At 43.9% G+C, this 27333-nt stretch overlaps 1 protein-coding gene across 8 annotated transcripts in view; it reads left to right on the top strand.

Annotated features, from left to right (window-relative positions):
• Window positions 1-2554: 2554 nt before the first annotated feature.
• Window positions 2555-27333, top strand: part of LOC119520942 (zinc finger protein 470) — a 40474-nt gene continuing 15695 nt past the window's right edge. Inside the window, exons 1-8 of one of the 8 annotated variants that reach the window (XM_037818820.1) lie at window positions 2555-2824; window positions 3259-3350; window positions 9285-9411; window positions 9658-9753; window positions 16310-16470; window positions 17098-17212; window positions 17539-17628; window positions 20929-22735. In XM_037818820.1, the coding sequence (XP_037674748.1) occupies window positions 2617-2824; window positions 3259-3350; window positions 9285-9411; window positions 9658-9753; window positions 16310-16470; window positions 17098-17212; window positions 17539-17628; window positions 20929-22637 (2598 nt within the window). In that variant the 5' untranslated portion in view covers window positions 2555-2616 and the 3' untranslated portion in view covers window positions 22638-22735. Of the gene's footprint in view, window positions 2825-3258; window positions 3351-9284; window positions 9412-9657; window positions 9754-11785; window positions 12125-12353; window positions 12449-12700; window positions 13650-15638; window positions 15770-16309; window positions 16471-17097; window positions 17213-17538; window positions 17629-17852; window positions 18913-20928; window positions 26592-27333 lie in introns of those variants that run through there. The other 7 variants (XM_037818825.1, XM_037818821.1, XM_037818823.1 and 4 more) reach the window with 7 other exon arrangements.

The raw sequence follows: 27333 nt of genomic DNA, 5'->3' as shown, positions 1-27333 counted from the left end.
AACATATTTTTACATGCTTACTTACCATCCATGCATCCTCTACAATGAAATGTGTCTTTATATATTTTTTCCTCATTCAAATTAGATTGTTTGGCTTTTCACTGTTGAGTTTCGAAAATTCTTTATATATCCTAGGTATCAGTCCTTTGTTGGGTAAGTGGCTTGCAAAAATTTGCTCCCACTATAGTTTGACTTTTCAACCTCCTAACAAGGCTTTTCACAGAGCACGTATTTGTTTTTTACTCACAGAAATGTAGCTGCAGTGTGCATGCTGGGGTTTCCCAATTATTTAACTGCCAAAGCCACTAATGTCAGTTGTCAAGTTACAAATTGATCATAAGAAAGGAAGCCACTTAAGCAGTTACAAAGATTTGGATAAGAAAAAATTATCTTTTAAAATAGATTTAGTGGGAGGAGAAGAAGATGGCTGCCACCACCAGCACCTGTGGGGCCTTGGGGCTGCTCCAAAGAGCCCAAGTGACCCACCGAGATTTTGCAGGAAGAGGCTGGTGGCCGAGCACGAGCCTGCAGAGTGTGCTGTATCTCCCACAGGCCCACGTCCTAAAGGCTGGCATGGCAGATTCTAAGCTGGGTCCAGCTGAGGACTGCAAGAGATTTTTTTTTTTTAATTTTTCAAATTCTAGAGTTGGTATTAAAATTGAGTGACTTTCTAATCTGGATTTAAAATAGCACTACATCTTCTAAGTACTTAAATTGTTAAAATTTGACTTTCCAGTTAGCAGTCTGAACCAAAAATATGTCAAGAGTGCAAATCAGGAGCAAGAGCACATAGATCACTGTACCAGAAAAGTTATATTCAATAATTAAAAGAGCTATGAAGGACCAAATACCTTCTTTATTACTGGGAACAATTGTTACCAATCAAACATGGATGTTCCCTGCCTGACATGCACAAATTACCAATTCCTGAGACACTGGGGTTTCAAAGGGAGAAAGAGTTTATTGGCAAGTGTGAAGCAAGAAGAACAGATGGCTTGCGGGCCTAAAATCTGTCTCCCCAAACTGCAATAACTGAGAGTTTTATAGTATTAAAAGATAGGCAAGTTTGGGATAATGTGTATAATGGCTTGAGATGACAAAATTAGAGATGTCTAATTATTGAGCGTGCGCAGCTTGATTACATGCCTAGTCACAGAATGTATGTAAGAAAACAGTGGTCTTGACATGATGATGGGTGTGAGTTTTGGTATTATGAGGTATAGGTCACTTACAGGTTAACGTTTAAGCTGCTATGGCTGTCAGGCAGGCCAATTTTGGTTAGATCTAGCTTTGTCTAGTAAGATAGCTCAGGCATTGGAGTGGGTTAGTTCTGGGCTGACTCAAGTTCCTTCATTAATAAACTAAGGGGCTGTCTAGTGATCACAAGACCCCAAAAACAAGATAAAGAGGTACAAGTGGGGCTAGTCACAGGTTGTAATGAGTCTTTTACAATCACAAGGTGAAGATTATATAGTTACACAATCATTATCAAAGATCAAGGTGTCTGGGTTACAGTTCAGTGAGTTTCAATACTTTACTTTTACCTATTCTACAGCATACTAGAAAGTAAAAATGCAGCTATATGATTCAGAGATCATAATCCTGTGTTAACTCTTCTCAGTTACACAACAGACAACACAAAGAAGGAAATAAAGGGACCCTTCTGGCCAGAAGGATTGTATGTAAACGACCAATCCCAAATCCTGACCCGTTGCTCCAGATATCCGATTGCTCGCTGTGGAGGAGATTTTAAAAGGTCACGAGGGGTGGTACTTTTGATTGGGAGTCTGGGGAGTCCTCTGTGAGGGGCTATCCCGGAGGAAAGTTTTGGGGGGCGGGGGGTGTCTGTTCAGAAACGGATCCGGCAAGCACAGACGTCTTGGGGGTGGAGACACAAGTGGGGCGCGGGAGCCCACGGCGCCCGGGAGCGTGGGAGAAGGTGGGCTTGGCCCGGGAAAACATCCCCGCCACCCTCCGGGCTGGAAGGTGTGCTCCAACCAGGCGCACGTGAAGGCGCCGGGCGGTCACGCGCGCTCAGACACCGGTCCCCGGCCGGACCCGAGTGTCGCCCAGGCGCCCGCCCCTCGCGTTCCCCCGCGTTCCACCCACCACTCCAGCACACCCCGCTCCGCACTGCGCCTGCGCGCCCAGTCCGGCCCGCTCCGGGAAACCTCTGGGACGCGGCCCGGTGTCTGCAGACGGCCTGTGCTTCTGGCCAGGCCCGGCTCGGTGTCGAGGGCGGCTCGGGCGCCGCGATGCTGAAGGACAGGGAGCGCCGGGCCCGGAGCGCAGCCCACCCGCGTCCTGCACGAGAGCTCCTTCGCGCCCGCGCGACCCCGCAGGACTACATTTCCCAGGGGGTGTGGCGGCGGTGGACACACCTACTTCCGGCGGCCCCCTCTCCGCCTGCGGCGCGTAGGCGCCGGCGCTGTTCCCCGTGGAACTACATTTCCCAGGGGGTGTGTCGCGCGGTGGACACGCCCACTTCCGGCGGCGGCTCGCTGCCCGGGGCGCGTCTGGAGGTGGCCCGAGGCTGCAGCCCCGCGGGGCTCGGCGGCCGTGGCAGGCGCGGGCCCGGGTGGTTGGCGGGCGGGTGTGCGCGCGCACACGAGTGACATGTCGGGGAGCGGGGACGCGGGCGCCCGGGGACGGGAGGCCCTCCCGAGGCGAGGCGCCGACCGCACAAAGCCGAGGGCCGGCCGGGGCCCGCCTGCCGGCCCTCCCGCGGCTCTTTCCCGGCCCCCCCAGGGAAGGCCGGGCTCAGGAAACGGCCTCCCCGCCACGGGCCAGCGAGGGGCAGTGGCCATGGGGCCTGAGGACAGAGGTGAGGGGGCAGGGGCGTGGGCCTGGGGGCAGCGGAGGGCGAGGCCTCGGGGCTGGAGAGTGGTGTCCTCGTCCCCGAGGCGGGTGGAGCGGGGCATCCGAAATCTGGAGGCTCAGCTGGAGCCAGAGCATCAAGCAGAAGTGCAGGAAGGGACCTTGACTTCCTCAGGGCCCCCCTGACCAGACAGCTCCCTATTTCCATGTCTCCGAGGAAAGAAAATCCCCCGTGGTGGCCCCCGGGTGACGGGATGACCATGTCCCAGCTGCCGGTCCCTTGCTGCTCACGCCTGAGCATTTGGTTCTCCACCTGCCCGAGCCCTTGTTCTGGTCGGTGGCTGTGGTTTGAGACTCAGCAGGAAGGGAGAGTTTCTAGGCTGGGGATTTGTGGAGTGGGGTACAGGCCTGGGCTCCTAACTGCTCATTCTCTTTCCCTAGCTCTGCCTTCCAGGGACACTGCCCTTCTCCCAGGGAGGACCCACAAGCAGGAGGTGGCGGGGGCAGGAATTAAACGTCAGTCCACCTGCCAGGTGAGTTGGCTTTTCCACTCCTCTTCCGGAAATGCAGTGTTGCCTTTCAGGACTTAGGGATGCTTATTTGCTTTGCAAATTTTCGCTTTGAGTCCTGGCCTGGGACTTTCACTTTCTGTTGAGTGATGGACCCCAGGGCTAGTCTTTAACTGCCCAGGGCCTCACTCCCTGCTTCCTCTGCGTCCCATTCAGTGAAGAAATGATTCATCCCCTCCCTGTGCCATTTTTCTCAGAGGGACTGTGTCAGAGCAGAAATGTGTGCCCTTGGGGGAAACATGACGTCCTCTTGCCTCCTATCTGGTTTGTTTGGTGCTGGGCTCCTGTCTGCCCCTAGAGAAACAGATGGCTGGGTCCGACTCCCCTCTCTCAAGGAGCTCACCGTCTGTTGGCAGAAAGCAAGGAATCAAAGAGGTTTCTAGGGTGTCGTAAGAACTTGGACCCAGATCTAGACCACGTGCACTGAGAGTGAGCCAGAGGGAACCCCTAGCTTCTAGCTACCTGTGGGAGGCGGGTCGGGAGTGCTTCACGCGTCTTCAAGCAAGAGAACAGGGAAAGCCATCACCGCAGGCAGAGGAGATGCCGTAGGAAAGGCTTTCTCCTCTCCACTTGATTGCTTGCTTCTTAAAATGTCAGTAGAGTTTAGTTTGTTTCTGTCAGCTGCGTATGATAAATATCCGATAGCCATTGTATTTAGCCTGTCTCCAGTTGTTCATCCAAACTGCTCTTAAGAAGGTTCTTAGTGATCTCCACATTATCAGCTGCAGTGCTCAATTCTTAGTCTTCATCTTTTTTTGATCATCACTGGCGTTTGGAATAGGTCAGGCAGGCTTTTTCTGTAAAGGGTCAGACAGGAATATGATTTAGACTTTGCGGACCATCAGCTGCTGAACTCTGCTGTGGGAGCAGGGAAGCAACCATAAACAATGTGGGGGAAAATCTGCTTGGGTGTGGGTGTGGCTGTGTCGCAGTAAAACTTTATTTACAGAAACAGGCTGCTGCCAACCGCTGAAATAGCTCACCCCTCGTTCTCCAAAGAAACCCTCTTTTTCCCTTGGCTTCTAGAACACCACGCTCTTTGGTTTTCCTCCTCCCTTCTGACTTGCCTCATCTCCCTGACCTCCAGCTGTCAGCACACCTCGGGGCTCCATTTTGGTCTTCTTTTCTATCTGCACATCTTCCCCAATGACATTAGCCAGTTTCTCATCTGTAAACACTAGCCACCTGTGACTTCTTCCAAATTTGCACAAATAGCCCAAACCTCTCCTCTTAGCTCCAAGTCTGTATACCCAACTTCGTTATTAAGCCAAACTCTACCCATCCAGGCATGAATTCCTGACATTCCTCCGTAAACCAGTCCCTACCCCCCCCACCCCCCCACATTGGCTCCTTCTCGGTTCCTGGTAACTTCATGCTCTGATACCAGGCCAAAAACTTTGGTGTCCTTCGTATCTCTTCCCTTTCCCTGACATCTCACATTTGACCCACCCACAGATCCTGTCAGATCTGTTGTCAAACTGTAGCCACCATCTGATGATTTTTAACACCCCCACTACCACAGCCTTGGTCCGAGTCCTCATCACGTCTTACTATTGACCTAAGACATGATGGTCCCCTGCTACTGCTCACACTCGCACAGTCCGTTCTCCCTGCAGGAGCTGGGGGCTCTGTCAGAACATGGGATCCCGTGCCACTGTCTGCTCCAGACCCTCCAGAGGCATCCCCCAAGAAAGGCCAGAACCCTTGATGTGGCCTGCAAGGACCCGTGCGTTCTGGCCTCCTGTCATCTCTGAGATCCACCACTGTTCTCTGCTGTCACTCACCTTTCCTTCTCGGGGAGCTGCCTTCTCAGATTCCCTGACCATCCTATCATTTCAAAGTCCCGCACCCAGATTCTTCTTATCACTCTTCTCTGCTTAACTGAATTACTTGGCATTTTTCAAGGCTATATATTTCACTTAATTTATCTTGTTTTTTCTTGTCTCATTCACACAGGCAGGGATTTTGGACACTTTTGCTCCAGTTTCTGATAAAACACTTATTTGTGGAATGAATGTTTTTGAGTTTAGTCTTAAAGTTCACTTATGGCCATCATTTTGCTATTTAATATTATTACAGTAATCATTTTTATACCTAAAAATTTGCTTTCATCCTTGATTATTTCATCTGAATACATTCCCAGAAGTTTTTCTTTCCGTATGGATTAAGGTTTCCCAAATTTACACAAAATCAGAATACTTTTTAAATTGTAGTTGGATGGAATAGTAATAGGGGCTAAAAGTTAGAGTTCATGCTTTGAAAAAAAGTAAACTGAAGAGCTAATTTTACTAAAATATTATTACCAGTTTTTCACTCATATGCTTTAAAAGTTAGCCACATCGAATTGAACCAAAACACACTATATTTTTAATGCGTTTTTTTCCCTATGAAATACTTTTTGTTCATTTCTGTCCCATAAAATGTTAACACAAAGCAGCACTTTTTCTTTAAGGGTAGAGTTTTGTTTTGTTTTTAATGTCTCTATCTCATATCTATATTAGGATTAAAACTTGCTCTGAATCAAATTCTTACATGAGGAAAAGCACAGATTTTGGACCTGTGTAATGCCTTTTCTGGTATAACATGAAAATGTGAAACCTGTTTGGAAATCTACATGTATGTAGTTGCTACAGGAATAAGAATAGAGCTACACATTGCAAAGTGTCTTTGTGTATTCCTGAGTTAAGTAAGTTGATCCAGACATCAATTAGAGAAAGTTTGCTTTGTTATATCTGAAAGCTACTTTGTTGTCTGGTGGATCTTGTTTCGTTGTCAGGGTAAGTGTCAAGCATGATTGCTGTGGTCAGAGTGCAACATTTTAATGAGGCAGCGTGGTGAAATGCTCACAGCATGTGACCTCAGGCAACTTAAATAACTATATTTTCTTCATCTGGAAAATGGGGACAGTAATAGCACCTGACACATACGGTTCTAGTGTGGATTAATTAAATTAATTCATGTAAAGTGCCTGGAACAACAGTGCCTGGCACATAGTAAGGACTCAGTAAGTGTTAGCTGTTGTCATCTCGCGTCGTCAAGATGATTGTCGTAGGAACTGACAGGCAAGCCCCGTAAGTGCCATATGTTAGCCATGCGGTGTGTGCTGTCGGGTAGGGGTTAGCACACTACAGTCCATGGCCAGATCCCACCTGCCACCTCTTTTTATATGCCCCATGAGCAAAGAATGGTTTTTACATTTTTCAGTCACTGAAAAGAATAAAGGAGAACAATATTCCATGACGCGAAAATGATATAAAATTCAAATTTCAGTGTTCATAAATAAAGTTTTGGAACACACATACCTGTTTCCTTACATATTGCCTATGACTGCTTTCACACTACAGTGGCCGAGGTGAGCAGTTGGGACGGAGGCTATATAGCCCACAAATATTTGCTAAATAGCCCTTTACAGAAGAAGTTTTCTGATCCCCAAGGTAAAGGTCAAGACATGGGCTGTGGAGTCAGACTGCTGGGCTCACCCAGGCTCTGCAGCTGACATGGTGGGCTGGCGGGTGCAGCTCTCTGTTTTGACTATTCTCTCTGCATTGGAAATAGTCACAGGACTGCCTATTAGGGTGTTTGTGAGGATTAAATAAGCTGACTTATACGTATATAGAATTGTGTCTGGAATATTGTAAATGCTGTGAGCTATTGTCATTATTGTCATTTACAGTAAAAGACATTTGCAAACAAAAATCATTGATTCTGTACATGAAGGGCTGTCTGTGTAAATGTAGAAACTGACTTGGGAGGACACACATCAGAGCATTAGTGCTGGCTCCCTCTGGAACATGGGATTAGAGAGGAGGAGAAGGAACATTTCTTAAGAAAAAAATCAAACCCAAAAATGTAGTTGTGAAGTATAAGAAAATGTTTGAGCTTTTATTCTCTAGGAGCACTCAAATTCTAGTTTCTTAAAGTAATAACTGATGCTAGAGAAATGACCTTCGTTTTCTGTTGCATCAATAGACTTGTAAAGATATTATAAAGATGCTGTAAAAATATTGTAAATATTTTGTAAAGGTAACTTGTTTCATTTAGTAGAAAATATATAAAAGATATGCACAAGACTTAGCCAAGGGACTTGCAGTTAGAATTGTAGAACTGGAATCTGTGGAAACCGGTCTTTTGTAACTGGGTCAGAAACTTCCATGCTTCAAATGGAAGCCTAGAGAATTCCTCCGTGCGTGGAGGCAGCATTCTGTGTGAGCTCCTGGATCTTTGGACACAGTTTAAAATAGTTTGTATTGAGTTTCAGTGTACTTAAAGATTTCCACCACTGAGTCTTGTACAGTTTTCAGAATTGAAGGCATTTAACAAACTGTTGGTTCAAAATACAGACCAGTCACAGATAAACACGAACAACCTGGGAATTAAGAGTTGTTTCTTCTAGGTGAGATGAACTCCCCTATCGAATTTCAGCCAGCAATCAACTCCTCTGATTTTGTGGCAAACTCCTAAAATTAATCTTGAGAGCTGAACAGTGATGGGTACATCTTTTGCTCTGGGTTTGATAAGCAGTTCTTGGCTCTTTCCTGCAAATATTAGGTGTTTTACATTGCATTAGCAGATTTGTACATCAAGAGTTGACTGCATTCACACAAATGCAGGTATCACTTGTCAGGGTACAATTGACTTTACACAGTTTGTCTTAATGTCTTCTAAGTTCAGAAGTGGGTTAAAGAACACCTGAGCATCCCTGCGTTCCGCAGACACCAGACCTCAGAAGGACTTTGTTTCTAGTAGAATTCTGTGAACCTTTAAAGGTTCAGCTGTTGACTATTTATCTAGCCCTTAATTGTGCCTTGCATATTCTAAGTGTTGGGTCTGTATTATCCCATTTAATCCACATCCTAATCTGTGAGGTTGGTGTTGTTGATTTTTCCATTTTAACAAAACTGAGACACAGAGTGGTTAAGGAACTGGCAGGTTTCAGAGCTGGGGAGTGCCGGAGCCTGATATCAGCAGTCTGTGGAGTAGTCTGACTTTTTTGCTTGTTGATTTGAATATATACATTGAAAATCCCAAGGCTGCTAGTTACAGATTTCTGGGGTCACAGCTTGAATTGAATAAAATACATTGACTGTATTGGAGTGGTGCTGGAATCATAAAATAAGCTGCGTGAAATCTGCAGTGAGTGAGCAGCATCACCCTGCTTGTCGGTCAGTAAGTACGGCCGTGACTATACCGTGCAGGGGCCACAGCTGGCTCGTCACGGAGGTGCCGGGAGGTCTCCAGATCCTTCCCAGCATCTGGGAGATGGCACCTTGGCTCTTAAAGGCATTTTATTAATTAAAAAAAAAATAATGTTTTTCATTCTTATTACAATCTCATTTTTATTTTAGAAAAAAAATAGTTACATTTTGGGGTTTTTTGGTTGTTGTTTTGAGCACTGTCAACATCTATTGAAAACTAAAAATAGAAATCCATAAAACACAGTTTGGGGATTAAGTCATGTTTATCTTTTGAGGTTTGTCTTCACATTTTTTTCCTTGATGCTTCAAGCTACTCAAATTTCCCCATGTTGAAAAATGTTCTAGTACCTATTGTGCACAAAATAATTTAGCATTTATTATTTATTGAGTTGAATTGATGTCACATTTTTTTCTTATAATGAGTTGATTATGTCAAATTTTTTTCTTGTGTGTACCTCCTTTCACCTTAACAAAAATGCAAGTTCTCCAGGGGCAGGGGCTGTCACCGTAATTTTCTCCTTTCTCTGGAGTTTACAATATAACAAGACCAGATATCCAATAAGGAACTGGGTCTCTGCATCACACAAGTTATTCCTTTGCTGTGTGGTCTCTTACCCGGAATGAAGACAGGGTAACCTTTAGACCTTGAGTCATGTGGGGACAGGAGCACCGATTGATCGAGAATGTGTTCATGTCATTTCAGGGCTTGGTGACATTCAGGGACGTGGCCATGGATTTCTCCCAGGAGGAGTGGGAGTGGCTGAGCCCTGCTCAGAGGCATCTGTACCGAAACGTGATGCTGGAGAACTACAGGACCCTGGTCTCGCTGGGTAAGGGGCTCGTCGTCCCTCCTTCCGCCTCCCCCGCCCCTCCATGGTTCCCCAGCTCAGAAGCCCGTCAGGCCTGCGCTCTGCCGCTTCCGTCAGGCCAGGGGCTGCCTCTCAGGTCTGGACAGACCCAAAGCATGATAAGTGTCCCAGTGTCCTATTTCTTTTTCTTTTCTTTCTTTTTTATTTTATTTTTTTTAATTCTGGTAACATAAGAGGACCATGTCCTGTTTCTTTTAATGTATTTAGGACTTTGCCTTTCTAAGCCTGACATGATTTCCTCGTTGGAGCAAGGGGAAGAGCCCTGGATGGTGAAGAAAAGGATGACAAGAGGCCGGTGCGCAGGTGTGTGAGGGCGGCCGGGAGGGGTGTGAGGGCGGCCGGGAGGGGTGTGAGGGCGGCCGGGTGCGGTGTGAGGGCGGCCGGGTGCGGTGTGAGGGCGGCCGGGTGCGGTGTGAGGGCGAGCCGGGTGGGGTGCCGCAGCCGTAGGTCCCAGCTCAGCCACCCCAGGCAAGTAGTGGCATCGAGGATTCTTCTATAGCCTTCCAGGCCTGGAGAGAAAATTGAGGCCCCAGATTTTCAGTCTTCCTCTATGTTTTCTCTCTAACTTTGTTCCCCTTTCTCTAAATATAGCTAATTTCCTCTTCTCTGGATCCCATTCTTTTGCCTAGCTCTTCCTCCCCCTTGTCATTCAGACTTAGGTAATGATTTCCGTTGTTCCAAAAATTTTTTTGCCAATCCTGATACACTTCTTTTACTCGCTTATTTCTCTATCACGAAATGGCTATTTCATGTTGATTATTCCTCCAACTGATGTTAACTGAGTTACAGCCTTTGAGTAACGCCACCAGGTCTGGTTGGTGAGAGGAGTGTAAGCCGTTCAAGAACTGACTGGTCGGGGAGATAAGACATATCTATCTGTGGCTTAAATGAAGTAGGCACTGCTGTTCTGAGTATGACAAGTGTCAGTTGGGAGTTAGGAGGAAGAATAAAAATCATTCCTGTTTCAAGTCAGGAAGGGAGGAACAAGGCTAGAGCCTTTAATGGAAACGTTAAAATTAGAAGACAAAAGAGAGTGAGGGGTTAGGAGGTGAGCTTGGGTTGCGCCGTGAGAGATTTGGACTTTGGGCTTCCTGGTGAAGATCGTCAGCGTGCAGCTGGGTTACTGGACTGGCTTTCAGATCAGACGCTGGAGCCATTAACCCGGGTTCCATCCTCACACACACAAGTGGTAGTCAAAGCCATCGGGACAGCTGAGTTACCGGTGACGTGTGCTTAGAGGAGCAAGGCGGAGATCCGGAGCTCCACTGTTGAAGCCAGAGCTGGCGGTAGAGGCTGCGGGAACTAGAATGGTCCTTTGGACGTGACACCTAGGAAGGGTTTGGGGTGACGTGTACAGAAGTCCCATTGCAATGGAGAGCAAGTAGAAGGACTCTTTCTTGGGACATGAGAAGAAATTTCCTTAAAGAAAAGTTATATAAGGATTCTTATAGCCTCCTTTGATTATCATCGACAGGTTTTATCTCATCACAGATGTATTAGGTGTTTGTAATTTTTTCAATTGGCTAATCACAATTTGTATCCCTTTACTTTTTTATTGATAGATAAGAACTAGTATATGTTAGAAAGAAAGAGTATGTCTTTTTTGACTTATATGATAATACATCTTTCTCAATTTGCCATTTGTCTTTTAATTTTATGGTACCTGTTCCCTCTAGAGTTGAAAAAAAATGTCCAGTGTTATAAAATTAGTAGGTTCATTTCTCTATGGTTTCTCCCATTGCTGGCATGCTTGAAGAATGATTCTCTTGTTAATTTTTATAAACAGGATCCTCACATCTGACAGAGTCAAATTTTTAATCATTTTAATCTTTCCATGATATGTGGCAGAAGGGAAGACTGCTAGTGAGTGTTTTCCTGATTTGATGGAATATTCTTACAAATGCTGCTGTGATATTTTTACTATTCGGGAATACAGAGATTTCAACCCAACATTATTCCTAGGGCAACAAGTCATCAAGTAAGACAAAGAATCTGAATTTTAGCTTCCTTTTGGAGATTATTATCCCAGAAAATGGCAACAATTTCCAAAGTATTGGGAATCTTATAAGCCCTCTTAGTTCAAATCATGTTTCCAAGGGAAAGTTTATATTGGCAGAAACAGGACAAGTTGTGACAATGAATAATTAATTACAGTGACTCACATGTCACATGGGTTATCCTGTTGCAAGGGAAAACAAAATTGATATTTCTCTGAAAGTTTTCAATAGCATGATTCTAAAAATGCAAATTCTTTGAACTAGTTTTGTGAGACAACTCTTTTCTCCTTCTGTAGAGCTTTCATCTCTTTCTGAGATGTGTTTTTTTTTGGTTATAGAGACTTGTACTTCAAGGCCAGAAGCTGGGCTTTTCTTTAGTGAGTATTGTACGAAGAAAACAAGTGTGTCAAACCAGAGAGTAAGTTCTTACTAGCTAAGATGGACAAAAAGTCAAAGGAGATTTTACCTAATAAAGAAGAAAATAGTCAGTTTTTCTTCTGTAGCCTCCCTCTTTGTTTATATTAGCAATGTTTTATCTTAGATTTAAATCTTTGAGAGCTCGTTTGTCTCTTGATGTTCAATTTCTTTTTCCAGTCTTCTGCTAAGAACATCATGTACATTGCTTGTTCAATATTGAGGGGTGAAAAGCTTATGTTGTACATCCTTTTAGACTATAGCTACACAAATTTTCAAATGTTTGCCACCTAATCATTATTCTTGGATGGCTAATCATTATTCTTATTAGAATCCCTTGTAAAATCCTTATTCCTAAAATTCCTTAAAGGCTACTGGTCCCTGTAAATAGATCCTAGCTTTCAGTCTGATAAAACTTGGCAATTTCTTTTCTAAGTGGCTTGGTAAATCAGAAATAAGTTTTGATGTGAGAATATGATTTTCCCTTGTCAGTGAGGGCACACACTTGCTGGCTACAGTGAAATCTCAAGCCACTGGACTCGAGGATCCTGTCCTAAAGGCCACTTCAGAGTAGTTGAGCAGATCAGGTAAGGTGGGGAGGTGGCTGTGTGTTGCTGACTTGCCCCAAGGCTGGGGCGCTCCCTTCCCCGTACTGGAGCGGGCAGCCCCTGGCAGAGGGGCTCTGTGGCTAGAAACCAGTGGTTTCATAAAATAGCATTTGTGGGAAGCTTCCCTCAGGAGAGCCAGGAGACCCGGGGGGGCCGGACCTGTTGTGTGGTGTCCGTGAGTCAGCCCAGGCTCCCACATCCATAGGCACCACTCTTAGTTTGCCAGGGCTGCTGTGACAGACACCACAGATTGGTTGGCTTAAACAGCCTGAATTTATGGCTCCATGGTTTTGGAGGCTGGAAGTCCAGCAGCCGGGAAGCCCAGGCCGGGCCATCTCTGAAGTCTGGAGGTGCTAGTGGCAGCTCTCCAGGAGCCCAGAGCTCAGCCTTGGCCCCTGTCACATGGCTTCTGTTTTCTCTACCACTGCGTCCACAAGTCCTCTGCTTCTGAGGACCCAGGTCATTGGATCAAGGCCCCACTGATCTTGGAAGATGCTGTTTATGAACGAGTTCACATCCATGGGACCGAGGGTTAGGATCCGAACATGGCATGGGGGCACGGTTCCGTCCACAGCAGCACTCCTACACGGTACCCTGCGAGCGTTTCAGAGCCACGGGCGCCCCTGTGAGGCATTTCTGTACTTTGCAGGGGGTGATTTTCAGCACACCTGTGGGTAGGGTTGCACACACTGGTTCCTGCTATGCGATACCACTGTCGGCACAGCCCAGGAACCCAGAAATATCAGTTGCACCACACAAGGCGTGTCCCTTGGTGTTTCCCTGCTGATGTGAAGCTAAGGTCAGGTCAGGGCCATCCCTAATCATAGCCTTCCGCTGTCTAGTTGTCCCATTTCATATGAGATGAAATGAACATGGGTCCCAAAGGCTTTCTCCTCGATGTTATGTGGTACGAGAGCTCATTTAACGCTCAGAAAACGTTTAAGCCTTTTGCATATGGCAGTGACAGCCAAGGTAACCTGGAGGTGTTGTTCTCTCGGACTCTCATAGCCAAGAGTATAGAACAGCAACTAGATATGGACCTTCTTTTCAGTGAGGCTGGTCTTAAATGTTCTTTGATAATGACTCTTCTTCATCCTCCACTTGAGACACAGTGACCAAACCCGGGAGTCAGGTGGAAGAGTGGAGCATTTCGCATCAGTAGCATGCTGCCTTGCTTCATGTAAGCTCAGTCTCGGTAAGATTTTATTTCCTGACCAAAACAAACAAACAAACAAACAAAACTAGTTAAATTGGTTTCTTGCAATATTGCTAGCATAATAGTTCTTCCTGAAAAGTTTTGCATATCTGCACCCACTTCAGAGGTAGCCAATGCCAGATCTTATGCATGAGGGTAAAAGTATGTCTGTATTGATGCAAGACAAAGTACTGTCTGGTTAGGAACAAACATGTGAAACCAGAAGCAAGAACTTGTCCACCAGCAGGTTTGAAAACCTTTTACTTACCATGGAATAGGACGTGCTTGCCCCAGATCTGGAACATCTCTGAACAGCTGTGGGCCCCTATCAGATATCCCTCGTCAGGCCAGGGTTGCCACTGGCAGTTCACACGCTCTTGGGTTAACACCAGGAGTTATTTTTAAGCTTCCCCCTCTGCTCTCGATCCCAAGTGGGAAGTGGGTTGCAGCCCTGCATGTTGGAGAGAAAAGCAGAAGTTCCCTCAAGATGCTGGTACGCTGCAGCGGCCGAAGCCGTGTTGCAACAGAAGGCCTTGACCCAAGAGTGACTGTGTGGGCCCTTGGCAGCTATTTGAGTAGGTGGCAGGTCTTGAAAAGGCCCTCCTGCGAAATTTGAGTGGTGATTTGTTTGTTTTTAGCTTTGTATTTGGAAATAAATTCACGCTTACAGGAAAGCTGCAAGGATGGGACTGGTACAGAAATCGTCCACACTGCCAGCGTCACTGTGGTAACACTTTACCCCTTTGCCTTGTCGTCCTCTCTCTCTAGTGATGACTGGTGGGACGTGAACCCAGTCGTCAGCCTTTATTCAGGACACTGCCTGTCTGGGTCAGAAGTGTCGCTTCTTGCACACACAGGCGGCCCCTGGGGGAGCAGCAGGAGCCACCTCACAGGCTGCCCCCCAGCGTTTCAGCAGGCAGTGCCTCCGGCTGTGTCCTCGAGCTGGGCAGGTACCCCTAAGCCCAGAAGTCAGGCTCGCCTCTCTGAGTTTTCTTCTTCCTTGATCCTGGCTCCACAGGGTTTCACCGTCTTGTTGCTTTTTGATTTCTTCAAACAAATTCTTCTCCCCAGCTTTTCTCATTGTTCTTAGAGGGAGGGTTGTTCCGAAATACTGAGGCTGCCATAAACACATGCAGAATTTCTGAATACCTCAGTTTTAGCATGTTGAACACAAAAATTTTAATCTCCCCTCCCAATCCTGATTTTAGTAAACAGATCTTCTCCCTTCAGCCTTCCCCTTTGCAGCGACCAAAGAACTAAAATCTGTCCGTTCTGTGCAGAAAACAAATTTACATTCCACCAGACTTCCATCTAGCTCCAGCACCCCATCATCCTTTATCCAAGCCAGTGTCATCTCTTAACTGTTTCTCCTACTTTCATCTCCTCTCCCTCAGTCCGTTATCAGTACTTTGCTCCGAAAAACCCAGATCAGATCAGACCCTCCTGAGGACATATCTTGCTGTTGCACTTGGAGTGAAATCCAAGCCACTGCCCCACTAGGGTGACTGTTCAAACCTGTTTGCCCAGGAAGGCCCTGAGTCGTGGCTGTTAGCCTGCCCTGAGTATCAGCAGCCCCTCCTCTCACTCTCAAAGGGTATTTTGGTTTGAAGGATAAATTCTGTGGCTGCCCCACCTAGAAGACTCTAAATAGGAACTGCATCCTTCTTGAGTTCTCAGAATATAGTGTAGGTATTTTTACAAACCTTGGTGCAGATTTCACACCAGCAGGTAGCTGATTATCACAGTTTTGGATATGGACATTGCGTCATTCCCTTGTTTCATTTTAGATGAAGTTTCTGTCTGTGTTTGGTCCTTTGGATCGTTTTTATGGGTTTCAAGGCATGGAGTTAGTGAATAGACTCACTCTGTCCTCGTCATCTCTTGACGTTTTACACCAAAGATTATTGTATTAGGTGGTACAGGCATGTCTAATGCAAGCTCATTGACTATATCATTTGGGTCTCTTATTTTCAGCTGAGGAGAAGCCTCTAGAGGGTTACGTCACAGTAACGTCAGGACATTTTCATGTTATCCCACTTCTCCAGGGATGCTGACAGGCTCTGTAAGGGGGATTTGTCCTCCACATCACCACCCACCTATTTCATGTAAGAATCTCAGCTATAAAGAACCACTGATAGCCATGGCAGTTTTCTATCCTCAAATGTGGCTGGAGTGGAATAAAGATTGAGAATCACTGTTTCATACTCATGTTGAATCTGTTGCCAAGAAGCTATCAGAAATCTCCCTTTGATAATCATGCTATCAAATTTTCTTACAATTTAAAGCAAAGTTTGCTTCATGTGTATTGAAATCATTTAGGTCCTTGGCCCTCTCTAAACGTTGGAGAACATTCTTAGCCATCCATCCACAGGCTTTTTATTTGGTAATACTTGAGACTTCAGTTAAGCTTAAAACTGCCTTGCCAGTCACCTCGAATCTATCTGATTAAAAGACTAAATCTCAGCAGCTTGATATGCTAAGTTTGTTTTAGGAATGTAAGGTTGGTTGAATATTGCTGACCATGTGAAAAAGCTTTTGAAGTGATGTGCTGTTTTGAAGGTTTTAATCGACCTGGCTACACTTTGGAAGTTTTCTTTATGCTAATACATTACAAAGGAGATATTTGCTTTCTTAATGTCTTTCAGACTTGCAGGCTGTTCGGGAGACCAAGAAGTTACCTCTGAAGGACTTTTGTAAAGAAAAGTTATCCCAAGCAGTGATGATGGAGAGATTTAGAAACTGTAGCCTGGAGTGTTCCATATTAGGGGGAAATTGGAACTGTGATGCTCTGTTTGAGAGGCAGCCGGTAAGTCGGGATAAATTATAGGCAAAAGATAATCCTAATAAAGAAATTCTTACTGAGAAAAGAAATTATGACTGCAGTAACTACAGGAGAAGTTTCTATTTGAATACAATGTTTATAGAACAGATTATTCCCTCAGAAGAAAATGTACATAATCTTGTTGCACATAAGAAATGTGTAAAAAATTCAGTTGTAATGAATCACAAGCAAACCTGTGTGGGTAAGAAACGTGACATTTAATGCATGTGAGAAAACTTTGGAATCTCAGCCCTTACTCTTACTCAAAGATTTCATATTAGAGAAAAACCCTGTGGGCATACTGAGTGTATATTGAATGTGGGAAAGCCTTTGGTCAGCATTAGAAAATTCATATTGTGTGTAAGTTCATTCCCCTCTACAATATTACAAATTTTCCAAGGCAGAAACAGTTGGACCTGTTTTTATCTTTTTTTCCAAAAACACATGTGATATAACTAGGCCCGGTTATTATGTAACCTGGCATGTTCAGGAACCAGTCAGAATTCTTGATATAGAGTGCCTCTTTCATGGGGTGTGGACACAGCGCATCCCCCTAGAGCCCTGTGAGCTCACGTGCATGGTTTGGTCAGGAATGTATTTGTATCGTTTCAGGGCTTGGTGACCGTCAGGGATGTGGCTGTAGACTTCTCCCAACAGCTAGTCCCAGCTCAGAAGAGTTTCTGTAAGAATGTGATGTGGGAGAACCATAGTCATCTGGGGTCAGGAGGTAAGGATGTACCCTCTGCAATATCTAACACTGTCTTCAAGGACCCCTCCTTTCCATACCTCAGCTTTAAATTGTGGAGGGGAGAAGAGGGTCTTCTGAAGAGCTGGGCTGAATTTTGTCTCCTGATTCTTAAGATAAGAGTTTAACATTTGTAGAGTTGAAAGTTGGTAGCTTCATTATGCTTGAAGCTTCATCTTTTGTGTCTTTCACCTTTCTTTCTGCCTCTTCCTGTAATAATTACTTTTCTATCAAAAATCAAGGAAAAGTGTTCTCAATTTTGGAATGTCAGGAGTATGACCAAATCCTGTCTCTTCTCATACATGCAGGACATAGTGTTTCTAAGCCACATTTGGTGTTCTTTTTTGAACAAGGGAAGGAGCCCTGGAAAAAAGAGCAGACAAGAGACCTGTTCTCAGGTTAGTACAGGAGAATGTGGTGGGGGAAAGCTACTGAAGTGAGAGTTTAGCATTTTTCAAAGAGGCTGAATCCTCACTAATGTGTACAGTGGAAAACTTTTACCAAGTCCCCCAGGTCTAGAGAGAAAATCGAAGTCTCTTAGTTTGAGCTTCCAAAAGTATTCTTTTCCCCCCATGTTTTCCATTTCTCTCTAATTATAACGCACTTCCAATTTTTTTTCCAGCTCCTTTCCTTTGCCACTCGGACATGTATCACCCTCTTAGTGCCTTAAGTGACCTTTTCCCGACCCTGAGGTACTTTTGGGCTGTCTTCTAAAGATTTACTCTTCCATGATTATATGACATGTGATTCATGTAATTTTGAATCCATTCCTCTAAGAACCATGAATTGAAATGTTTTCGAATGAGCCACTCAGCTTGGAATTGGCATTCCACTGGGGGAAGAGGGAATTTGCATGTGGATGTAAAGAATCAAAGAATTATTCTCATTGAGGGGATAAGACATGCTTATGGATAAACTGCATGAAGTAGAGTTTGCAAAATCTCGAATAGGGCATTACAGAGATGAAGATGTTATTCCCACTGCCTTTTGGGACAGGGTAGGCAGAAGTCATATTGCAAGAAGACTAAAGTGGACGGTGTCTTCCTCTTCTGATGCATGAGGGAAGGAAAAAAGAATTTCCTTAAAAATAATAGTCATAGAAAATATAATTATGTTACCTCATGTTTGGAAAAAGAATAGAAAATCATGTCTTATAGTTACATGTTAGCACAGACAACTTTAGACCCTTTCAAGTCAAGGAAGATAGATATTTTTCACATAGTAGAAATGAGAGAATATAGTCAGTCATGCATACTGATGTTTTTCTTATGCATTCCATGTGGTATACATCATTATAGTATACATATATAGTAAGGTATACTATGGGTAGGTTACTTTACATTTCTTGCTATTAAAAATGTAGTTACAATAGGTGTCTTTATGTAAGTGGAAAATGAGCATTTTTATATACATTCATATCCATATTCCTGGATATAAACATCTGTTAGACCCTAAAAGTTTTGTTGTTTTTGATTACTCTAGCATTGATTAAATTATGAGTTTATTTGCACTCTCATAGTATTGGGTGTTTTCATGAAAACTTTGCTTATTACTTAGTGAAAGATTATACCCTAAAATGATAGCAATTTTTTTGTTGCTTGTGAGGTTGAATATTTTTCCTGAAGTTTGATTATTCTCTTAGTCTTTTTGTGGTGTCCCTTATTTATACCTATTTAACTATTCATGTCTTAAATGTTTTCTTAATAGTCCCAGTGATTTTTATATATAAAAATATCAATTCTTTGATACATTGTCTCAAATCATTTTTTACATGTGCTAATCAGACTTTTGTTTTAATTAGTCCTTTGAAATTGTGATATGTAAAATTTTTCAATTTTTACATAGTCTAATTCTTTTATGATTTCTTCTTTTATATGTGTTCTTAGAAACTTGATACATGTCATTCCACCTCATTTTTTTTTAATGGCTGTTTAGTATCACAGTGTATGGATATCCCAAAATTTACCTAACTAATTTCCTATTGATATTTGAACATTTAAGACTGTTCTGGTTTTTACTTATACTAAAGAGTGGTAAAGTGAATGTCCTCATATGTATCTCCTCATTTACATGGAAAAATATTTAAGATGTTCTCCTAGAAGTAAATTTGCATGGTTATGTACACACACACACACATATACACATATTCAGTTTTATGGATATTTTGCTAGACCCTTGGTGAACAATATTTGAGAATACCTGTGTTTCTAGACATCCTCAACAATTGGATATTTTTAATATATTTTATTTATTCCAAGCCATTGCATGAAAAATATTTTGTTCAATTTGTATTTCCCTAATTACTTGTAATGTTGAGAATAATTTCAGTCAAGTCTATTTGGAGTTCATTTTCGGTTATTGGTATGTTTATACACTTTGCCCACATTTCCATTGGGTTGTTTTTCTTGTCATATGGTAAGGACATGAATCCTTTCTAAAAAATGTGGTAAAAAGAATTTAACATTTGCTTTTAAATTTACTGATATCAATTCTTTGTAATCTGATATATAATTTACTCCTTTCTTGTTTGAAGAATCTATTTTATTTTCTGTTTCTGGAAATACTGCTTTTCTTCTTTGATGTTAAATGATGCTAGAATAAAATGTTACTGAGTTAAAAAAAAAAAAGTGGTAAATACTTTTCCCAATTTAATGTAGCCTATAAGTTTGTACTTGGTATTTCTTGCTGTACAGTAGTTTTATTTGGGTGGTATCTTCATTTTTAGAAGCATTTATTTTGTTGGTTTTTTATTTGTTTCACTCTTAGTTTTTTCATTTTATTGATTGATGTATTATTCCCATTTGTACCATATAACACATTTGTTTGGCCTTCCTTCTGTTATTTAATTCTTCCTTTCTCTCTCCTTTGGCCCTTTCCTTCCTTCCCTTCCTCTCTCTCTTTCTTGCATTTTCCGTTATCACCTGTCTTTGCTGTGTGGTTGTCATTCATTTACTTTCACTGTGGTAAGACACAGATAGCATGAAATTTACTGTGTAACCACTTTACCATGTACAGTCCTGTGGCATTAAGAACATTCACAGCGTTGTGCAGCTGTCACTATGTCTAGTTTCAGCACCGTTTCCTCAGCCAACTGTAGCCAATAAACAGTCACTCGCCATTTCCCACCCCCCAGCTCCAGCCCCTGGCAACCACTAATCTGCTTTCTCTCTATATATAGATTTGCCGGTTCTGGATATGTCACGTAAATGCAATCATACAATATGTGGCCTTTTGTGTCTGACTTCTTTCACTTGGTATAATGAATTTCATAGAGTACAGTGTCTTTTTTGGTGCTTTGCCATGCATTTTGAACAACTTTTGTGATGTGATGACATGGCGTTTAATGAAGACTGATCTTCCAGCCAGCGGACAGGGAGTAAGAGGGGAAAGACAAAGGCAGCGATTGTCATTGCCTGTATTATTATATCGTTTATTACATGGTGATTGTGGTGGCAAAACACTTTTCCAGCTTCTCACCCTTCTGATATGTGACTGATTCCACATATATTTAATTTTTTTTCTACTCATCTTCCTTAGGTTTTGTATGAATTCACATAGTCCAGGATCATCTTACATGCATTGGAGACTGCATAATTTATGTAGTAGTTATTAGTAGTTTAATTTACCACTTTTCCTTTTAGGAGATTCCTTTGTCCTAGCACATTATAAAGGAAATACTTGTTTTCTTGATCTTTCAGGCCAGCAATCTGTACGTGAGACCCAGGAATTATTTCCAAAGCAGGACATAAATGATGAAGTGGTAATGGACAGAATTTCAGATAGTAACCTTGAGTGTTCCACTTTCAAAGAAAACTGGGATTCTGAAGGCCTGTTTGAAAGGAAGCTGGTAGATCAGGGGATACAATTAAGGCAAGAGACTATCACTCATAATAAAATCCTCTCTAAAGAAAGAGACTGTACATTTAACAAACCTGGAAGATGGTTTCATTTGGACAATTCAGAAGAGAAAGTTCATAATCGTGATTTACTTAAGAAAAGTTTCCCAAAAAACTCAGTGCTAATAAAACCTACAAGAATCTATGCAGGAAAAAAACTTTTCAAATGTAATGAATGTAAGAAAACTTTTACCCAGAGCTCATCCCTTACTGTTCATCAGAGAATTCATACTGGAGAGAAACCCTATAAATGCAATGAATGTGGAAAGGCCTTCAGTGATGGTTCATCCTTTGCACGACATCAGAGATGTCACACTGGCAAGAAGCCCTATGAATGTATTGAATGTGGGAAAGCTTTCATACAGAACACATCTCTTATTCGTCACTGGAGATATTATCATACTGGGGAGAAACCTTTTGATTGCATTGACTGTGGAAAAGCCTTCAGTGATCACATAGGACTTAGTCAACATAGGAGAATTCATACTGGAGAGAAACCTTACAAATGTGATGTGTGTCACAAATCCTTTAGGTATGGCTCATCCCTCACTGTACATCAAAGAATTCATACGGGAGAAAAACCATATGAATGTGATGTGTGTAGAAAAGCCTTCAGTCATCATGCATCACTCACTCAACATCAAAGAGTACATTCTGGAGAAAAGCCTTTTAAATGTAAAGAATGTGGTAAAGCTTTTAGGCAGAATATACACCTGGCTAGTCATTTGAGGATTCATACAGGAGAGAAACCCTTTGAATGTGGAGAATGTGGAAAATCCTTCAGCATCAGTTCACAGCTTGCCACTCATCAGAGAATTCATACAGGAGAGAAGCCCTATGAATGTAAGCTTTGTAGTAAAGCATTCACCCAGAAGGCTCATCTCGCACAGCATCAGAAAACTCACACAGGGGAGAGACCGTATGAGTGTAAAGAATGTGGTAAAGCCTTCAGCCAAACCACACACCTTATTCAACACCAGAGAGTTCATACTGGAGAGAAACCCTATAAATGTATCGAATGTGGGAAGGCTTTTGGTGATAACTCATCCTGTACTCAGCATCAGAGACTTCACACTGGCCAGAGACCTTACGAATGTATTGAATGTGGGAAGGCATTCAAGACAAAATCTTCCCTTATTTGTCATCGCAGAAGTCATACTGGAGAGAAACCTTATGAATGTAGTGTATGTAGGAAAGCCTTTAGCCATCGTCAGTCTCTTAGTGTACATCAGAGAATTCATTCTGGAAAGAAACCATATGAATGTAAGGAATGTAGAAAAACCTTCATCCAAATTGGACACCTTAATCAACATAAAAGAGTTCATACTGGAGAGAGATCCTATAACTATAAGAAAAGCAAAAAGGTTTTCAGGCAGAATGCACACTTTGCTCATCATCAGAGAGTTCATACTAGGGAGTCACCAATACACCCCTCTTTACCTTCCTCATCCAGTCCTGTGGATCTGTTCCCCAAATTTCTCTGGAATCCATCCTCACTCCCATCACCATAGTCTGCAGACCTCATCATGGCACCTAGGCTGTTCCAACAGTGTAGACACCATGTCCCTGCCCTTTTGATTTGTTTTGTTCCTTACAGGTTTATTCTTCACATTGAAGCCAGAGTGATTTTTTTAAAGTGTAAACATAATTCTTTCCTTCCTCATTTTGTGTTGAGGACATTTAAATTGGTTAATGCGTGAGGTGTGTCTAGTACAGTACCTGGGCCATACTAAATATACAATAATGGTAGCTGTTTTAAAAACATTATATTTGGACATTCAAGAGTTATTATAATAAGCTCTGAATAAAATGATAAGTAGAGCAGGAGTAGGACCCAGATTTTAGAACAGAAATAGGTGTTCTCGAGGTATGTGATGAGGTTTGGCCAATGTGGGTTTAAAACTTGATGACCTGATGTTGAGTTAGTGTTGTGACTTTCCATCTTCATGAATGTAAGGTAGTGTGGCCTTGTTCATGAGAAAGTTCCACCTTACTGTACTTCTGAGAACAGTCTTAGAAAGTCTGTTGGATGGGATAGTAGGCCACTTGGAACAAAAGAACTCAGAAAATGCAAGATTTATATGCATAAAGTTAAAACTACCGACATGTTAACTCAAGAACTAGCAAACTTGGTGAGGTACAATCTATTTAATATCACCTAGGTTTGTGAATGAATTCTTCTAAATTTTCAAGGATTCGTTAACCCTGGGGTAAACTGATCTAGAGTAGGGGTCAGCAAACTAAGGTTTGTGGCTTAAGTCCTTCTGGCTGTTTTTGTATGGCCCATGAGGTCAGCATTTTTTTACATTTTTAAATGTTTGAAAAAAGTGAAAAGAGTAATATTTTATCAATGCAAAAATTAATGAAAGTCAAATTTTAGTTTCCATAAAAGAAATTTTTTTGGAATGTAGTCCCACTCACTCATTTGCATATTTGTAACATCACAGTTGAGTAGTTGTTACAGAGACCACATGCCTACAAAGCCCAAAATATTTGCTGGCTGACCCTTTATGAAAAATGTTTGCTGTTCTCGCTGTAGAACAGAAGTTAGCAAACTAGAACTTACGAGCCAAATCCATTCTGCTGCCTGTTTGTGTAAATAAAGTTTTATTGGACCACAGCCACACTCGTGTTTATGTATGGCCTATGGCTGTTTTCACACTACAGTGGCAGAGTTGAGTAGTTGCAGCAGAACTCATGGCCCAAAAAGCCTCAAATATTTACTGTCTGTCCTTTTATAGAAAAGGTTTACAATCCCTGTTCTAGAGCAGAGAAAAATATACAAATGTTCTAATTTTTTTATGTATGTTAAGACAACTCTGACATCAAAAAGAAAAGAAACTATAAAGCAATTTATTTGTGACTGTGGATGCAAAGGACATTATTAAACTACATTCTAAAATAGAAAATATCTGAATAAAAGAAATATGACATCTTCTAGATGAAAGTTAATATTGTTTAAATGTTTGAAAATTGTAATTCCAAACAGAATCCCAGTAGGATATGTTTACCACGACAGCTTTATTTGAAAGAACATGAGGAAGGTTAATTAAACAAGGATAGCAAGGAAATTTTAAATAGGTTTCTTTTCATTAGATTTTGATATATACTAAAACTGATACTTTAATGCTGAGGAAATGATGTATCGGCAGTTGGTTATCCACTTCCCTCCTCCCTGAAAAAAGGCATCATGCACACTTTACACCTTATACAGAAATATACAATTCTAGGACATGGCATCCTAGAAGCCATAAAAGAAGAGAGTAAGTTGGTCTATGTAAAGATTTAAAATTAATGTGTAAGAGAAAGAGAACAAAAAGTTTAAACACAAGGGACATAAAATGTATGCAACATATATAAATAAGGAATACGTCATGAACTAAGTACTATTTGACATGCAAAGCAGTAGGAAGAAATTGGCAGTGCATACAAATAGTTATTTCACAGTTGAATTCAAATGAATAAAGAAAATTTGTGATGTTCTTAAGGTCACTAACCAGGAAAATGCAAGTTAAAACATATTTTTGGCTCTCAGATTGATTAAGGTAAAAAAATGTGGATAATATCCAGTACTGAGATCTCCACAGGAAAAAGGTAATTGTTCATCATTAAGAGTATAAATTTTTCTCCTACCTTTTTGGAGGGCATTATGGCATGCCATTATAAATGTGCATTCCTTTTGAAATATTAACTCTAGGTATATGTTTATTCCATTGATACAGATGTAAATAATATTTATTGCAGAATGCTTTTAAGTGATAAATAGGATTTTAGTGTCCTGTCGAGCAGATTGAGTAAACAAATTGTGGCTATTTGATACTATGTTGTGCAGTTAGTAGAAAGAGGTTTTACTCTATGTATATTTCCATGGAAAACTGTCTACAATAAATTAAACCAAATAAGGGATTCGTAGAACTTTATGTGTAAAGTCATCTTGTAGTTCTAGAGTCAAAATTAAGACTGAATGTATATGTTGAAAGTGTTTTTTGTCTTAAGCACACGTACGTTTCTAGCTCTTTTTGGGCACTTCCCATTCATTCCACATTGTTCTGGTGAGCTGCCAGGCTTACCTGAGTTAGGTCAGTCGCATTTCTTTATGTTTTGATTGGAGACACAGGGACAAGAGCAGGGCCGGCACTCAGCTTTATGAACCTTTACGGCTGTACTGACTGTTTTCTCTCAGCCGGTGTCCATACCCGGGATCTCGGGAAGCCGGGGGGGGGGGGACTGGACAGTGACCTGCACGAGGCGTGTTAATCAGTAGCTGTGATGGTGTCTAGTGAGGGACGGCACCGCTCGTGTGGACTGTGATGTTTCTCAGCACCTACTGTGTGCAAACACTGTTTTAAACACTGGGAATACAGCCCTGAATGGGGCTGAAAAGGTGTTTGCCTTCGCGAACTCTCATTCCAGCAGGAAGAGACAAAGTGGGGGAGCGGTATGTAAATTATCTCAGAAACGGTGGGCGTGAAATAAAACCGGAAGGCACTGTGGGAAGAGGGTTTAGATGGGGGTGTAGGGAAAAGTCAGCCTCCCCTTCCTGACCGAGGAAGGGCTCTCCAGGAGGAGGGTAAAAGGAATGCACCAAGCCATGAACGAGGACGGCAGCCCAAGCAGCGAGCAAGGCGAGCAGCGTGGGTGGAAACCTGTGAAGGTCTCCCCGGTCACCCTTGGCCGCTCCCCGCAAGGCTCTCGGCAAAACGTAACCAGACACACGAGTGGGCCCAGCAGGGTTACACACGCACACAAACTCAGAAAGTTACAACCCACAAAGAGCGGTAACAGGCTGGCAACAAGGCAAAATCCAAACCCCGTCCCCCGCGCCGCCTATCTCTAAGGCTCCGCGGGTCCGCGCGTCTCTCACGGGCCTCACCCGCGCGCCAGCGACCACGCCTCGCGCTGCATTTAAAGGCGTGCCCAGTGCGCCTGCGCAGTCCACGCCTCCTACGACCCCCCGCCCAGCCTTTGCGTCCCACCGAGGGTTAGGACCCAGGTCTCAGCATTCTGGGCTGACAGCTGCGCCTGCGCACTCGGAGTCCGGCGAGGGCTCCCAGAGGTCTCCGCGGTGTGGCTCGCCTCATTGGCGTGCCCTGTACTTCTGGGACGCGGACTCGGTGCTAAAAGGCTTCCAGACAGCTCGGTTCCGAACCAGGGAGTTAAGGAGGCACCGATACGAGTGAGAAGGCAGGAACCGCCCCTGGAAGCCTCGCAGCCCAGGACTACGTCTCCCAGGAAGCCTTGCGGCGGGAGGACACGCCTCTTCCGGCAGGAACTTGCAGCCCGGGCTTGTGTAGTTCCGGTCAGGTTCTGAGGAGAAAGTCCCGGCGGCTTAGCGGCTGGAGCTGCTCCTGGTCCCGGGTCGGCGCTCGGGTCGGCCCGCGGGTGGGGGGCGAGCATGAACTGAGACTCGATGGCTGGCTGGCTAACAGTCCCGGTGCGATGGCGGTGTGAATGCGTGACTGTGGGTGAGGCGAGGGTGCCCGTGTGATGTGGGTGGGCAGGGATGTGGGTGGCTGTGGCGCGGCTCTCTGCGCCCGGCGGCGTGTGGGAGGCGGTGTCTGCTGGAACGAGCGGCGGGTCGTAAGTGGCCGAGAAGCTGGAGACTCCCGGAGGAGAGCCCCGCGCCGCCCCCACCCACCGAGAGCCCGGCGGGGGCCAGGTCCCGGGAGGGCGCCCGGCGGGGTCGCTGCGCCCCAGCATTTCTTCCTGCCCTGCCTGGAGCGGGACAGTGCGGAGCGGAGCCCGTGGGGCCTGAGTGCAGAGGTGAGGGGGACGGGGGACTTGCGGACGGCCTAACAGGGAAAAGTGGCGGGGGCCCCAGGTGCCGGAGCAGGGTGCCGCCGGCCTCCGAGGCTAACAGACCAGGAGTCCAAACGCGGGGCCCAGAGGGTGGAGCTGAGCAGGGAGAGACCTTGACCTGCCCAGGGCCACCCAGCCATCCAGCCGCTGCCTCTAGGTCTTTGTGGTTCTCCCCCAGGACCCAGAAGAGAGAACCGTCCCCACCAGGTGCCTCTGGGTGAAAGAATGACCCCTTTACCTGCTGCTCTGCAGGGAGTCTCAGCATTTAGCTCAGTTAGTGTTTTGTTTTGTTTTGTTTTATAACCTGTCAGAGCCTTTCCCATATGTCACTGTGGCCTGGAATTTGGGAGGAAGGTGAGATTTACGGCTCTGTCCATAAATGCTGAGGGATTCCAGCCTTTGTCACTT

This window comes from Choloepus didactylus, chromosome 27, assembly GCF_015220235.1.
Source record: "Choloepus didactylus isolate mChoDid1 chromosome 27, mChoDid1.pri, whole genome shotgun sequence".
NCBI classification, from domain to species: Eukaryota; Metazoa; Chordata; class Mammalia; order Pilosa; family Megalonychidae; genus Choloepus; species Choloepus didactylus.
The sequence above is the reverse complement of the archived record's forward strand: the minus strand, read 5'-3'. Positions and strand labels throughout refer to the sequence as shown.